This window comes from Penicillium waksmanii (genome assembly GCF_028829765.1).
Source record: "Penicillium waksmanii strain IBT 27052 chromosome Unknown utg000002l:1.0-3326099.0:1.0-3328782.0, whole genome shotgun sequence".
In the NCBI taxonomy this organism is placed as follows: domain Eukaryota; kingdom Fungi; phylum Ascomycota; class Eurotiomycetes; order Eurotiales; family Aspergillaceae; genus Penicillium; species Penicillium waksmanii.
Genome location: NW_026643249.1, coordinates 2,384,797 through 2,399,753, shown reverse-complemented (window position 1 = coordinate 2,399,753; position 14,957 = coordinate 2,384,797). Strand labels below are relative to the sequence as shown.

Sequence of the window (14,957 nt, the reverse complement as noted above, 5' to 3'; positions counted from 1 at the left end):
CCCTTCAACGGGTCTCGAGCGGGTTTCCATTGCCAAAGCGAGTCATGCTATCCGCTTTCTCCTGAGCCGTTCCTCCCCGATATCTTCCCCTGAACCCTCTCTTCCTTGACCATGGCGAACTATAGCCTAGCAAGCTTCAGTCGTTCAATGCGCCCTCGGGCCGCGCAATGGTCTCGACCGCAGCCACGACGAGGTTTCTCCACGCCTTCTCCTCCTCCATCACCACAGCCCGGGCGACCACCAGCTTCTTCCCCAAAAGATGTTCGCTCACGCTTGCGCCAGTTCAATGATCGTCTCCCTCGCTTCCTTCGAACCGTTACGACGCCGTTACTGGGAGCTCCGGTGACCCATGTTACATCCTTCCTCATCCTGCACGAAATGACTGCTGTGTTACCACTGTTTGGCCTGGTGGGCGCATTTCACTACGGGAATTGGATGCCCGACCTCAGCTCTGGCTCGGGGGAGAGCGAGGGCAATGCGTTCGACGAGGGAGCGGCCCGATTCGGGCGATGGTTAAAGAAGAAGGGCTGGGCAGAGGAATCGGACGTTAGCGCTGTGAAGGAACATGAGACTACAGTAGTAGAACACCGTAGTGGACAGCAACAAGCTGGTGTACGCTTAGTTCTGGAATTCGCGACGGCCTACGCAATCACCAAAGCATTATTGCCTTTCCGAATAGTTGCGAGTGTCTGGGCTACGCCGTGGTTTGCGAGGTCGATCCTCAGCCCGACAACTCGCATGGCGAAGCGGTTATTCAGTCGGAACTGAAGTATCGTTTGCGGATACCACTGTACTATAATTCATAAAGGAAAAGAAATGGAAACATGTTCATAAATCATATGAAGCTTGTGTATTGGATTTTGGCAGCCGTCCAGGCGTTTTATCTTCAGCTATCGCAACTTTATATTGCAAGCAGCCGAGGGTGAACACCCATCAGGCTAAAGGCTCTATGGGAGACGAGAAACTTCTTACTCTTTCTCGAAGATCCAGCTGGCCTGGGAGTGCTTCCACTTGATCAGCTCGGTGGGAGTGAACCAGAGGGCAATCTCCTTCTTGGCGTTCTCGACGGAGTCGGAACCGTGGCAGACGTTGCGGCCGACGTCCAGGGCGTAGTCGCCACGGATGGTGCCGGGAGCGGAGGCCAGGGGGTTGGTGGCGCCCAGGATGGTGCGGCCGGTCTTGACGGCGTCCTTGCCCTCCCAGACCATGGCGCAGATGGGGCCGCTCAGCATGTCTGAAGGGGTGGGGTTAGCTAGGGTCGCATTTCGAGCTAGAAGAGCAGCTCGCGGAAGCATCGGAGGGGGGGGAAACTCACAGGCGACGAGACCCTTGAAGAATGGCTTGCCAGCGAGGTCAGCGTAGTGCTTCTCGAGGTGCTCCTGGCTGGGGGAGGCCAGCTTCATGGCAACGAGCTTGAAGCCACGGTTCTCGAAGCGAGAGATGATGGGGCCAATGAGTCCACGCTATAGTTCGCATTAGATTTCAGGGTTCTCAATTGATGATTGGGCCGTCGGTCCGCGACTGCGTCGGCCTGCAGGATTCTATGCTCATACCTGGACACCATCGGGCTTGATGGCAATGAAGCTGAGGCAATTGATTAGCTTGACCGCTAGAGAAGGAGGGGTAGACCGCAAGGTAGGGAGGAGAAATGAGAGTAGGAGTGGGGTAAGGGAAAGGAAGAAGGCAATTGAAAAGAGAGGAGGATAGCTTACGTCTGCTCGTCGGACATGGTGAAGGATTGATGATTGAAGATATGGTAATCAGCAAGGGATGAGGAGGAGAAGGAGGAGGGGAGGAGATTTATTAATAAATACCTGAGCCTTTTTTTGCCCGCTGCTGCTCCGTTGGTGGGGCTTGATTGGTGATTGGTGGTTGGTGGCCTCAGGTCTCAGGTTAATATGCATGAATGCCTTGGTGCCTTTATGCCTTAGAGCCCGACACCTGACTGACACCACCTGACCTTGATGCCTTATTGCCTCATCCCTCAGGTGTCTTACCCCAGCTCCAATCTCCACCGTCAGGCCAGCCTGGAGCTTCCCTGTTGATCTTGACAGGTTATCCGCCGTCCGTTGCAGGTCAACATCTTACACTCCAACCCACCTACTAGTCAGAGAGTGAGGGTCTCTGATTGCTCTACATTCTTCACCATGGCCCGGAGCCGGCCGATGTCCCCTTGGACACTCTTTCTGTCCTTCGTGGTTCTTATCGCATGCATTGTTGTACCCGGAGGTGAGATCCCTACTCCGCCGCATGACATCGCTTCAATCGCTAATGACTTTGGTGTTTTGGTGTATAGTAACGGTCAAACATGAAAATTTCAAGACATGCCAGCAGTCCGGTTTCTGTAAGCGCAACCGAGCGCTCGCCGACAACGCCTCCGCCCAAGGTGCCTCGTGGAGCTCACCCTACGAGCTTGACCCCGCTACAATTCACTTCAAGGATGGCCAATTGAACGGTATCCTCATCAAAACTACATCTACACATGAGAAAATTCGCATGCCTGTCACGGTCTCCTTTCTCGAGTCCGGTGCGGCGCGTATCATTGTTGACGAGGAGAAGCGCCTTAAGGGCGATATCGAGGTCCGACATGATAGCAAAGCAAACAAGAAGAGGTACGACGAGACCGAGAAATGGGTTATTGTGGGTGGCTTAGAAGTGAGCAAGTCCGCCAAGTTGAATGCCCAGACCGAGACTGGTTTCACCAATATTTTGTACGGACCCGAGGACAAATTCCAGGCGATTATTCGCCATGCACCTTTCGAGGTTGAGTTTCAGAGAGACGGCGAGACTCATGTTCAAATCAACCACCAGGGCTTGCTGAACATGGAGCACTGGCGGCCGAAGGTCGAGCACAAGGAGGGCGAGTCGCCTGAGGAGGAGGGCACCTGGTGGGAGGAATCCTTTGGCGGCAACACCGACTCGAAGCCCCGCGGCCCCGAGAGTGTGGGTCTTGATGTTACTTTCCCCGGTTATAATCATGTGTTCGGTATCCCCGAGCACGCTGACTCTCTTTCACTGCGTGAGACTAGGTTAGATCCATTGCCCCCATGTGCTTGTATTGTGGCTAACCATGACAACAGAGGAGGACCGGGCAACCACGAACAGCCGTACCGCTTGTACAACTCTGATGTTTTCGAGTATGAGCTCAACAGTCCCATGACCCTGTATGGAGCTATTCCGTTCATGCAGGCGCACCGTAAGGATTCTACCGTCGGTGTGTTCTGGCTTAACGCCGCGGAGACTTGGATCGATATTGTCAAAGAGGCAGCGAACTCGAACCCGCTTTCGATGAGTGCTCATTCTAAAAGCAACACAAAGACCCACTGGTTCTCCGAGGCGGGTAGAATCGATCTTTTCGTCTTTTTGGGACCCACGCCACAGGACATCAGCAAAACCTACGGCCAGCTGACCGGTTACACCCAGCTGCCTCAGCACTTCGCCATCGCTTATCACCAGTGCCGCTGGAACTATGTCACCGATGAGGACGTGAAGGAGGTCGATGCCAAATTCGATAAATACCAGATCCCCTACGATGTTATCTGGCTGGATCTGGAGTATACTGATGACCGGAAATACTTCACTTGGGATCCTCTCACTTTCCCCAACCCTAAGGGTATGCAGGAAAAGCTGGACGAATCCGAGCGTAAGCTTGTGGTTCTCATCGATCCCCACATCAAAAATAAGGATGATTATTTCGTCTCGCAGGAGCTGAAAAGCAAAAATCTTGCTGTTCTCAACAAGGACGGCGAGATATACGATGGGTGGTGCTGGCCTGGTTCGTCGAACTGGGTTGACTGCTTTAACCCGGCTTCGTTCCCATGGTGGAATAGTCTCCACAAATTCGATAGATTCAAGGGATCGCTTTCCAATCTTTTCATTTGGAACGACATGAATGAGCCCTCGGTCTTCAATGGTCCAGAGACTACTATGCCTAAGGATAACCTCCACTTTGGTAACTGGGAGCACCGTGATATTCACAATGTGAACGGTATCACTCTTGTCAATGCTACCTACCAAGCCATGTTGGAGCGCAAGAAGGGCGAAGTGCGCCGGCCGTTCATCCTGACCCGTTCTTACTATGCCGGTGCCCAGCGCATGTCGGCCATGTGGACCGGTGATAATCAGGCTACTTGGGACCATCTCGGTGCTTCTCTGCCAATGGTCCTGACCAACGGCATTGCAGGTTTCCCCTTTGCCGGTGCTGATGTCGGTGGTTTCTTCCACAACCCGGACAAGGATCTTCTCACTAGATGGTACCAAGCTGGCATTTGGTATCCTTTCTTCCGCGCCCATGCTCATATTGATACCCGCCGTCGTGAGCCTTATCTGATCAGCGAGCCGCACCGCACCATCATTTCCCAGGCAATCCGCCTGAGATACCAGCTCTTGCCTGCTTGGTACACTGCCTTCCATGAGGCATCCGTCAATGGTACTCCTATTGTGCGTCCCCAGTACTACGTCTTCCCCGAGAATGAGGCAGGATTCGCCATCGATGACCAGTTGTACCTGGGTGCTACCGGTCTCCTTGCCAAGCCTGTTGTGACAGAGAACACATTCACCACTACCATCTATATCGCCGATGACGAAAAATACTACGATTACTTTGACTTTACAGTTTACCAGGGCGCAGGCAAGCGACACACCGTCCCAGCCCCCGAGGACAAGATTCCTCTCCTGATCCAAGGTGGTCACATCGTACCCCGTCGGGACCGCCCTCGTCGCAGCAGCGCTCTCATGCGTTGGGATCCCTACACTCTCATCCTTACTCTAAACAAGAAGGGCGAAGCTGAGGGTTCCCTTTACGTGGATGATGGAGAGACCTTCGACTACGAGCGTGGGGCTTACATCCACCGCCAGTTCCAGTACCGTGACTCCGTTCTGTCCTCCGAGAATCTCGGTACTAAGGGCGCTAAGACTGCCGAGTACCTCAAGACCATGGCCGGAGTTACCGTTGAGCGCGTTGTCATCATCGACCCTCCCAAGGAGTGGAAGGACAAGAGCACTGTTGTTATCATTGAAGACGGGGCCAAGACAGGCTCAATTGCTGTCCTTGAATACTATGAGCAGGAGAGTGGTAAGGCACCCTACGCCGTTGTGAAGAGTCCGAACGTTGGCATCGGAAAAACATGGCGGATAGAGTTCTAAGCGATGTGTTCCCCATCGTGTAACATGGCATATATGTGAGAATTTAGATTCAGCATACGTTAAAGCATATACAATTCAGTCATTTGATTCGTGCTCCGTACATCCCCGAACATAATGGATGAACGCCATAGTAAATTGCCACCGTAAAAACTCCTCCCACGGGGTGTAGGTGTGCAGGTCACGGTCGAGGTGGGAAATCCCCACTATGGAACATGTCAGCCTCCCCGATACCATAGATAGATCTCAGCAGATAGAAGCGAACCCGACCCCTTGAAATCCACCCATCAAATTCCATTAATAAGATGATACTCCACCTCAACAGACCCCAGAAACTCGATGTTATTGGGGTCATCCTTAGACCTCCTCCAAGCCTCAAGATCGAGTCCACCTTGGTCATAAACCTCCCATTTCACAATATGATCGAAACCTTTAAGGTCCTCCTGCCCCCGAGCCCAGATTTCAATTTCAAGGTTCTCGCCCGCACGAGCCCAGTTTTCGAAATTGAGTGACTGCATGAACCACATTAGGTACTTGCTCTTGAAAAGGTTCGTGGCTTGTCGGTGCGCCACTATGAGTGAGTGATGGGTTTCGATTATGCTGAACTTTGGGTTTTTTTTGTCCTCGAAGTTTTTTGTCGTGACGATGTAGACGTGTGCTGGTGGTACTGGGGGCAGGTCATCGTAGACATCATTGAGTTGCTCGAGGAGGGGGCGTGGATAGTCGTTTCTTAAGTATCTCATTGTGAGGGTTGGAATCGAGGTGTGTATGGCTGTTTTGAACTGGTCAGATACTGGTCGAGGCTTTGGAACTCATTAAGTAAACGAGAACTCACAAGACTGCTTGTGGGATTTGGGGATTGGGTTGAAAGGTAGAGGTCAACTTTCAGATGGTGATGTGTTGGAGATTAGCCTAAGACAGGACGAGGACCAGGTGGGAACAGTGAATAAAGCAGGGAAGTTGCATCGTGGTGTGGATTTACCTATAGCGCAATATTATCATAGGTATTCCATACTGGTACTTTCAAAGCAGTAGTAGTAGTGAATGGACTCTACTAACATTGGTAGTATAATCTAATTCCAAACATTATAAGACTGATAGACGCTCGAGTTGCAGAAACACAGCAAGAATATCGAAGACCTAAAATAGATATAAGAGACATTCCACGCTTGTGATATATTACGCAAAGGAATTGAACAGGAATGGCAGTTATAATGAAAAAGAAGATTAATGGCATCGGCTAATTGACTGACCTGGGGCTAACGAGCGGCAAAGGCGTTGGAGCCCCACCGAAGCCGAAGCCACCGCGTAGACACAATCGACTACATAGTACTACTCCGTATTGAGTCCTAGTGGTAGGCCAGCCAATGATGTATGTTTCACTTCAGCCTGGAGGGTCAAAACGTAATCCTTGCATGACAAGTATGATTCTCACCCGGTGTCACCCCGTTCTCACCCTGTCTATTGTACACTCACCCTAATCACCCGGGTCGCGCGACGCTAAAGCGGCGCTCACCCCATTCTCACCCGGGCGGCACCCACCGCACTACTTACTGTGTTTTAGCCACGCCAAATGGCCAGGCTCGCCAATCGATCGGCCTAGCTTAGTGGGGAAACAGCTGATCGCCGCTTTTCTGTCGCGCGACCTGGGGCGAAAAGGGTGAGTGCTTGACGGGAAACTGAGAACCTGGGTGAGAATTATCACCCATGGTCGCACGACTGCTGTGCGGGCTACTTCAGCCGGACGGCAAAATGAAGAGTGATTGGCCTGTAGTACCTCTGCCAAGCTGTCCGATCTAAAGCTTCCATTGCTCTAGAAATAGCCTCTGTTCACGACGTTTTCAATTTGATTCTGAGGGTACGGTGTTCCGGGTGTTAGATCTCATAAAGTTGTTTATAAGGGGATCGCGGTATCTGTTTTCAGTTTACCCGTTTGGTGGAACTTTCACAAAAGGCTCAGCCGAGAGAACGCACCTTGTCAAATTTGCCCTGTTTGTAGAGATCCTGGAGCGCATCCATCGTCTCTTCGATGGAAGTTTCCGGGTCGGGCCCATGAAGAAGGTAAGTGTGTACCTTAACAAAGATATAACAGGTCAAAAGAGGCTACTCCTTTGTAGAAGACTGGACCTACCTTCTTAATTTCCAGCTTTTGCAATATTAGCCGGTTGACCCAGCAGTATCGATGACGCCCAGAATAGTTTGTATCAATACTATTCACTGACCAGAAATATTGAAGAAGGGGGCCATATGTATTTCTCATTTCGAGTCATGGGTTTAGCCGCTGGGCAGGGGGGAACACGGCGATTTCGGTACTATCGCAACGCGAGCTTGAAGCTCTCATGCGACCTCAATTCTAGCTACCCCTGAATCATTCTCGTTTTCACCTCGTATTCCGCGTCCTGATTTGAGCAAGGCTGTTTTGTTTGATCACCATGTCTTCGAGCGTTTGAAGAGAATCCGCAGATATCTTCATATGGTCTTGGCGGCCTGACGAATTGAAGTCGGATGAATAGTGTCGCACCATGGACTTTACCTTTGCCTCCGTTATCCGAGGAAGATATATTCCGCTTTAGTCCTTCTAAAGAAAAGTTTTCCAGAATTAGCCCGTCCAGATGCAGGCGGGGATAGGATCTCATTGCCGGAACCTCGATGGCGTTAAAGCGCGTTCAGAAACCGACAGATTCATATTCGCGTTTCAGCCCGACACGCACAGAATTTATTTGTTATCATTTAGATGTCCATGAGAAGTGTAACTCGTCTGCAAATATGGGAGAAGGCTCCCTCGTAAAGATAAAAATTGTTATCCGAATATTCGCGTTAGGCCTGACAGCATAACGTCTTGTGTCATCTAGTCAGGTTCGTCGGAGTCAGGGCATTTTACTCATCGAGACGTTGGGAACCAATGACGCTCCCGGAGATAACGGTATCGATTGAAAGGGCCGTGATTTTTTAGTTATGATGCACCATTTGATGAGTAACAAAAAATGAATTTTTATTAGTCACATTGTGAAGGTTGCTCTCTCCGCCACTGTTCTAAAATGACAACTCGGAATTAGTTCGAGCTTAACGCCGAAACATAACGGGAAAAAAAAGGAAGGCGCTGATAAAAGCGCCAAAGCAATCAAGACAATGGCAGATGATATCCGAGATGCCCCCTTGGGCAGTTGGTTCGTTTCTTGACAAAGAATAAGTACTTTCAATATCCAGAAGAGAAGCCCGGCTTCAAACTGCGTGATCCATGGATCGAATTGATGAATGGTTCGATCATCGAAGCAGATAGAATGCTCAAACAACAGGCGTCCAACTCAGGTAACTATAAGAGGAGTGTTTTTCTCAGTCGCTCCTCAACTTTCAACACTACACCCTTCACAGAAGGCTGCCTAGAGGCAGACGAGCAACATGGAAACGACAAAGCGAAGTCGATACCTATCGTCCCCACGCGAGCAAAGGAAGGTGCTATTCTCGTCGATTGGTATTATGCTGATGATGCGGAGAACCCACTTAAAAATCCAAATCCAAACGCGCGATATCTAGGGTTCAGCTTAGGGCGCGTAAAACTTATTATTGGACAGCTTCTGCACATCAACACACAGGCCGTCTTAGTGGCTGAGAGAGCATTGGTCTAGGCACTTCTCCCCATGACAAGTACAATTTGTTTGTAATATTGGAATGGTGGCGGCGGGTAATCAACGTCTTCAATTCGCAGTGGCCCTGGCGCTAGACCCCACGATCCAAGGCACGGCCCGCCCAATAACACCACAGGTTTAGTGTTGGACAACATGGACCTCGAACGCCCCGCAGCGACTTTCAGTTCCTCTCAAACCAAGAGCCAACCATTTCTCATCTATCTTGGTCATCGACCAACTTTGGAAGTACATTCGATCTCTTGGAATAAGCGTGTGACCGTCAGTGATAACTAAATGGATCGTGTTTGTGAATAACAAAGCCCTTACTCAACAAGGCTAGTGAGGAACCGCAAGAGAAGCAGATGCGAGTGGGTAGGCTGGATTGTGCCCGTCTTCCGGGAGCGATGAGGCGGGAACACGTGGAACCTTCGATACTGCCATTCCCTGATTGACTCTAGCAAGGAATCAAGAGTGGTTCTCGGCCCGCAACCAATACTACATATCTAAACTAATCAGGAATTGGTCAATGTCGATCCGTCATGCCCAATTTCTTTCCCTGTGGTACACCCAGAATGAACCAATGAACGGATTGATTCCAAACCGATCCGCGGTCGTCAGCCCTGGGGTAATTTTGCACGTCAACAAGAAATTCCGCATAATAGCATTTGGTATTGCATTTCGCCGGCTCACCAGCGATCAAAAACCCGTATGCAGATGCTGGAAGAAAAGCGCCTGCAAGTGTGGATGCTATTGAAACTCTGTATCCAGCGAATAGGAACGCAAAGCTGGGCGCTACGTACAATCCCAACCCTCTCAGCGTTTATTTTTGGCACCACCGCAACTTTTCAGCCTCATTGCAGTTTGTGAATTAGCGGAATGAGGCCTTCATCCTAAAAAGCAGAAGTCTAGCGGTGTTTTTTTTTCTAAAACCTTGAATTGCACTGACCGAGAATGTTCACCCATCTTTTATTCGCAATCCTAGTCGCCCTCCCAGTAGTCCGCGCGGGCGGCTGGGACGACTTCTCAAACAATCTCGCAACCGATCTTGCGCCATTCCTATCCCTCTTCGGTGAACAAATCACGAAGCAGTACCTCAGCGAGAGCATCACGAAAACCGATTACTTCATTTTCGCAATGGCGCCGATGGGAATCCTCACAGGGGTCGTCTCTGCTATTCGTGTGTGTGGGACTCCATCTCTACGTGCGTTTATCGGTAGAGCTCAAGAAGGAGCGGGAAATGCGGAGGCTGAGCTCTGCACCTCGACCAGTCGGGATGTGTGTGAGCTCTATAACAGTGGTGGCATTGCGCGCGTCTTCGGCCGTCCAAAGATTCTAGAGGTGGTCCACGACCCTGATCATGTCTTCAGCAATTCGAGCGATGACACGGCCGGAATATACACATTTCAGCAATACCTTGAAAAACACAAGGGTAAGGCGCTATGGCGAAAGAGAATAAAGCAGAAGGGCAAAGCGCTGTGGCGAAAGGAAACACCGGAGAAAACACACGAGGACACCGAGTCAGGCTGCAAATCGGATACCTTCGAATCGAATGTACCCCTTACGACTTTTGCTCCGAATCTCTCTCTCAATATCGGAATCAAGAAACAACCGACCTATGTTTTCTACACAATTGCTATTGTTGGCCTGATTCTGCAGGTCGGTGTTTTAGTCTTTGCTGGTATTGCGACATACTACCTGAAATGGGGCAACGATGACAGCCCCCCCCGAATCCTATGCATGTCCACTGGTGATAATCGGGACTGTTCTTGTCTGTGGCGGAATGTTCCATTGCGCATCTCTAGTGGGTCGGAGCACCCAGGAAGATATCTGGGACCGCCAAGAAAATGAGACCGACAAATTGTGTATGTATTGGGTACAGCCTGGCGGTCAAATCATAGGCGATCAAACCTTTGACGCATTCTCTCACACGGATTGCGACAACAAATTGAAGAGATACATAACTTCAAGGAAGAACGGGTCCCAGGAACCGAATTTTGAAGTCTGGATAGCTATTGGCACCACTATCTCTGGCTTTGTCTTACAATTCACCGGGCTTCGTGGTATACATTCGGCAGTCTCCATCGCCCAGCTGGGAGTCATTATGATCATGAGCACGGCTCGCGCTGCACTCCGCATGCAGCGACTAAAACCCGATGATAACTGCTTTGCTAAATTTCCGGATGAGGTTGTTGGTCACGAACTCGACTGGCTCGCCTTGCGCATTGGCCGTGATGTTATTGATAAAGACATCAAAAGGGATGCGGATTCACCGACACCTAGATCATCATCTTCTGGTCAGCCAGACAAGAAATTATCTGACTCGTCACCCCTTGATAGTCAATGCCGCCCCTTTTGGAGACTTTGTGGTGCACCTGACATAAAGAGAATGAACCTCGAACATCCATTTCCCAACAAGCGTCAAAATGCAGCCGCCATATTGTTGGCGTATCGAACTCGACTTGCATCGCTGACTGATTCATCTACTTCATCGGCGAGGGATTTCAAGAATGAAATGGTCGAGGTCCGAAGCAAGAGTCGGCAGTTAGCTGATTTGATCGAGGCTACCTTGAAGATAATTTTCTCCATGGCCGAGATCAAGGCAGGGTGGAAAGTCAAGATCCAGCGAGAGCCGAAAGAAGCCCAATCGATGTTTTGGGGCATCGATTGCACCATCGGCAAACAAGTAAACGACAACCCAGAGAGGCAGACAATTTACCTGGAATTAGCTCAAGATCCAGGAGCTCCAGGAAGCCCTTGGTTATTGAAAAACAGACTGGAGCTAGAAGGAATCCTCGGTCTGTGGGTTTGGTCGTTAAAGTCTGATCCAGCAATAGAAATCGAAGACCTAGAGACTGGTCTCACGAAATCTACGGCTGATAATATTCAGTCACGGCGGATTGTTCCAACAGACAGAGCCATCAAAATGGATTTGGACATATGGCTCGGTGACGACATAAATATAATTACACACGAGGAATACGCTCTACCCGCCGAAGTCGTTGACCATAGAGACGCAAGCACTTTATGGACAAAAACGGGTCAGAAGGATGCGACAGCCAGGAAAAATTCTTCGTCAGCTATACAGTCCCTCCCGCCACGGGTTCGTTTCTTTGGCAGGAGAGCTGCAGAATTGTCGCAGAGTCAAGACTCTAATAGTTCCAAAAAGTTTTCCGCTGCGATTAAAGGCTCCCTTGTGTCGGCTTGTGCCCAGGAGGTGTTTGTATCATTTTTTACGAGCATTCTTGACATCGTGGATGACTTTGGACCTGTTAAAGTTCAAGAGGACAAAGGGTTTCGACTCGAGAATAGTCTAGTGACTGAGATTGTTAGACTGTTTACGGAAATGAGATTAGGCTCAAGGCAGGAAGCTGCACTTTGTGTTATGCCTTTGTTGATTCCTCGACTCAAAACACCTTCTGCAATAAGTGCCTTGGAAGCAGTAAGGAAAAGCACCAAGGAGCGACGACGGTTCAATGAGTGGAACAAGGCAGAAACAACGTTACGGTGGGTATGGAACATCTGCACTCAAACACAGCATGGTTGTGCAGATGTAATTAATGAACCCAAGGATCAGAAACTCGCCGAGCAAGCGACAATTGCTCTGTGCGAGTTATACCGATGGGCCTTGATGGATGAGAGCACAAGAGCATTTGGCAAGAAAGGAATTTCTTGGCTCCAGAATGAGAAGTCTCGCCGTCTTGTGCACCAAGTTATTGATCACTACGTTCATGTTGCGGATCGAATCGCGCAACCCGAAGCCAGTAGTGCCGACCTTCTAGCCGCGATAGAAAAAGAAAACTTGACATCAGCACTTCTTCTTGTCACTTATCCGGCATCCAAGATGGAGAATGAACAGAAAGGGAAAGCCCTTCTTTTGGCGGCGATGCATGGATGGGCCCAGGTGGTATTTGCACTGCTGCAATTAATAAGTAGCCCGGACTTCCGAGACAGCAGAGGCAGAACGCCACTGTCATATGCGGCACAAAAAGGGCATATCGACGCCCTTACAGAGTTAATAGATGGGGGGGGCCTTCCCGAATTCGGAGGATACTGCACATAGGACGCCTTTATCGTATGCGTCAGAAGCAGGGTTTCAAGAAGTGACTAGGCTGTTACTGAGAGACAGTCGTGTTTCCCCCGACAATAGGGACAACGATGGACGGACGCCGCTATGGTGGGCGGCACAAATTGGACATAAAGACATTGTCACACAGCTCCTCCTGAATAAAAAGGTCGATCCGGACGCGATGGACAACAATGGACTGACGCCGCTATGGTGGGCGGTACAGAATGGACATAAGGACATTGTCACACAGCTCCTCCAGAATAAAAAGGTCAATCCAGACACAATGGACAACAATGGACGGACGCCGCTATGGGGGGCGGTACAGAAGGGACATAAAGACATTGTCACACAGCTCCTCCTGAATAAAAAGGTTGATCCGGACGCGATGGACAACTATGGACTGACGCCGCTATGGTGGGCGGTACAGAATGGACATAAGGACATTGTCACACAGCTCCTCCAGAATGAAAAGGTTAATCCGGACGCAAAGGACAACAATGGACAGACGCTGCTATTGTGGGCAGTACAGGAGGGACATAAGGACATCGTTACGCAGCTCCTCCTGAATAAAAAGGTTGATCCGAACGTAAAGGATAACGATGGACGGACGCCGCTATGGGCGGCAGTACAGGAGGGACATAAGGATATTGTCATACAGCTTCTCCAGAATAAAAAGGTCGATCCGGACGCGATGAACAACGATAGACTGACGCCGCTATGGGGGGCGGTACAGAATGAACATACGGACATTGTCATACAGCTCCTCCAGAATGAAAAGGTTGATCCGGACGCAAGGGCCTACAATGGACGGACGCCGCTATGGTGGGCAGTACAGAAGGGACATAAGGACATTGTCACACAGCTCCTCCAGAATGAAAAGGTCGATCCGGACGCGAAGTCCCACATTGGACTGACGCTGCTATGGTGGGCAGTACAGGAGGGACATAAGGACATCGTTACACAGCTCCTCCTGAATAAAAAGGTTGATCCGAACGTAAAGGATAACGATGGACGGACGCCGCTATGGGGGGCAGTACAGGAGGGACATAAGGACATTGTCACGCAGCTCCTCCAGAATGAAAAGGTTGATCCTGACGCGAAGGATAAATTTGGACAGACGCCGCTATGGGGGGGCAGTACAGAAGGGACATAAGGACATTGTCATACAGCTTCTCCAGAATAAAAAGGTTGATCCTGACGCAAAGGATACTTTTGGACAGACGCCGCTATGGGGGGCAGTACAGAAGGGATATAAGGATATTGTCATACAGCTTCTTCTGAATAAAAAGGTCGATCCAGACGCAAAGGACAACTATGGACGGACGCCGCTATGGGGAGCAGTACAGGAGGGACATAAGGACATTGTCACACAGCTCCTCCAGAATGAAAAGGTTGATCCTGACGCAAAGGATAAATTTGGACAGACGCCGCTATGGGGGGGCAGTACAGGAGGGACATAAGGACATTGTCACGCAGCTTCTCCAGAATAAAAAGGTCGATCCGCACGCGATGGACAACGATGGACGGACGCCGCTGTGGTGGGCGGTACAGAAGGGATATAAGGACATTGTCACACAGCTACAATCCCTCATCTAGCTTCTACGGCTACCTGTTATATACGTATTCAATCTCTACTTGCACCTAGCTTAATCCTAGAGAAGTAGCAAGATTTCTGTTCACGTCTACGCAATTCATGACCTATTGAAGAGAGTGCCACGACCCTTTTAGTCCCATCATACGAGTACTATTGGACCCCAACATTAATTCAATCTTTTTTTTTTAATGGGCATACAAAACCACGGTAAACCAGAATAGTAAGCTATGTGTGAGGATGCTCAGATACTCACAGAGATCAACGTACGGCGTAGCATACGAAGCAAAGGAAGCAGTAGCGGTTCGACGAAAGTAATAGCTTGAGGAGAATAAGAAGGAAGCTAAGATAGAAGGCTAGATACACAGGTGTAGGCGTGGATGCCTAGAGTGGTGCCGTAGGCATGAGGCATCCACGAATGGTAACAACACCAGTTCGTTACACTATGTCAGATAACCATATCTCCTCCCACACCTTCTTTAGTATCCCTTAGAGAATATTCCCTTCAGGGTTGCTGTATTTTCCAATGACA

The 14,957-nt window shown here is 49.9% G+C and overlaps 6 protein-coding genes across 6 annotated transcripts; 4 read left to right on the top strand and 2 right to left on the bottom strand.

The window, feature by feature from the left end:
- Positions 1 to 111: 111 nt before the first annotated feature.
- On the top strand, positions 112 to 768 carry N7481_002589 (uncharacterized protein; the record flags this gene model as incomplete). Its single annotated transcript, XM_057261808.1, has 1 exon — positions 112 to 768. One exon carries the CDS (start codon positions 112 to 114, stop codon positions 766 to 768), a length of 657 nt encoding a protein of 218 aa, XP_057126740.1.
- A 200-nt stretch (positions 769 to 968) lies between these two features.
- On the bottom strand, positions 969 to 1,729 carry N7481_002588 (nucleoside diphosphate kinase; the record flags this gene model as incomplete). The annotated part of the gene is made up of 4 exons (XM_057261807.1): positions 969 to 1,234; positions 1,316 to 1,463; positions 1,554 to 1,584; positions 1,713 to 1,729. The coding sequence occupies 4 exons, from the start codon at positions 1,727 to 1,729 to the stop codon at positions 969 to 971; spliced, it is 462 nt and encodes a 153-aa protein (XP_057126739.1).
- A 418-nt stretch (positions 1,730 to 2,147) lies between these two features.
- On the top strand, positions 2,148 to 5,145 carry N7481_002587 (glucan 1,3-alpha-glucosidase ROT2; the record flags this gene model as incomplete). Its single annotated transcript, XM_057261806.1, has 2 exons — positions 2,148 to 2,229; positions 2,297 to 5,145. 2 exons carry the CDS (start codon positions 2,148 to 2,150, stop codon positions 5,143 to 5,145), a joined length of 2,931 nt encoding a protein of 976 aa, XP_057126738.1.
- A 284-nt stretch (positions 5,146 to 5,429) lies between these two features.
- N7481_002586 (uncharacterized protein) lies at positions 5,430 to 5,885 on the bottom strand (the record flags this gene model as incomplete). Its single annotated transcript, XM_057261805.1, has 1 exon — positions 5,430 to 5,885. The coding sequence occupies one exon, from the start codon at positions 5,883 to 5,885 to the stop codon at positions 5,430 to 5,432; it is 456 nt and encodes a 151-aa protein (XP_057126737.1).
- A 2,386-nt stretch (positions 5,886 to 8,271) lies between these two features.
- On the top strand, positions 8,272 to 8,768 carry N7481_002585 (major facilitator superfamily domain-containing protein; the record flags this gene model as incomplete). Its single annotated transcript, XM_057261804.1, has 2 exons — positions 8,272 to 8,305; positions 8,350 to 8,768. 2 exons carry the CDS (start codon positions 8,272 to 8,274, stop codon positions 8,766 to 8,768), a joined length of 453 nt encoding a protein of 150 aa, XP_057126736.1.
- A 951-nt stretch (positions 8,769 to 9,719) lies between these two features.
- On the top strand, positions 9,720 to 14,294 carry N7481_002584 (ankyrin repeat domain-containing protein; the record flags this gene model as incomplete). Its single annotated transcript, XM_057261803.1, has 4 exons — positions 9,720 to 10,515; positions 10,571 to 12,779; positions 12,829 to 13,918; positions 14,004 to 14,294. The coding sequence occupies 4 exons, from the start codon at positions 9,720 to 9,722 to the stop codon at positions 14,292 to 14,294; spliced, it is 4,386 nt and encodes a 1,461-aa protein (XP_057126735.1).
- Positions 14,295 to 14,957: the final 663 nt, after the last annotated feature.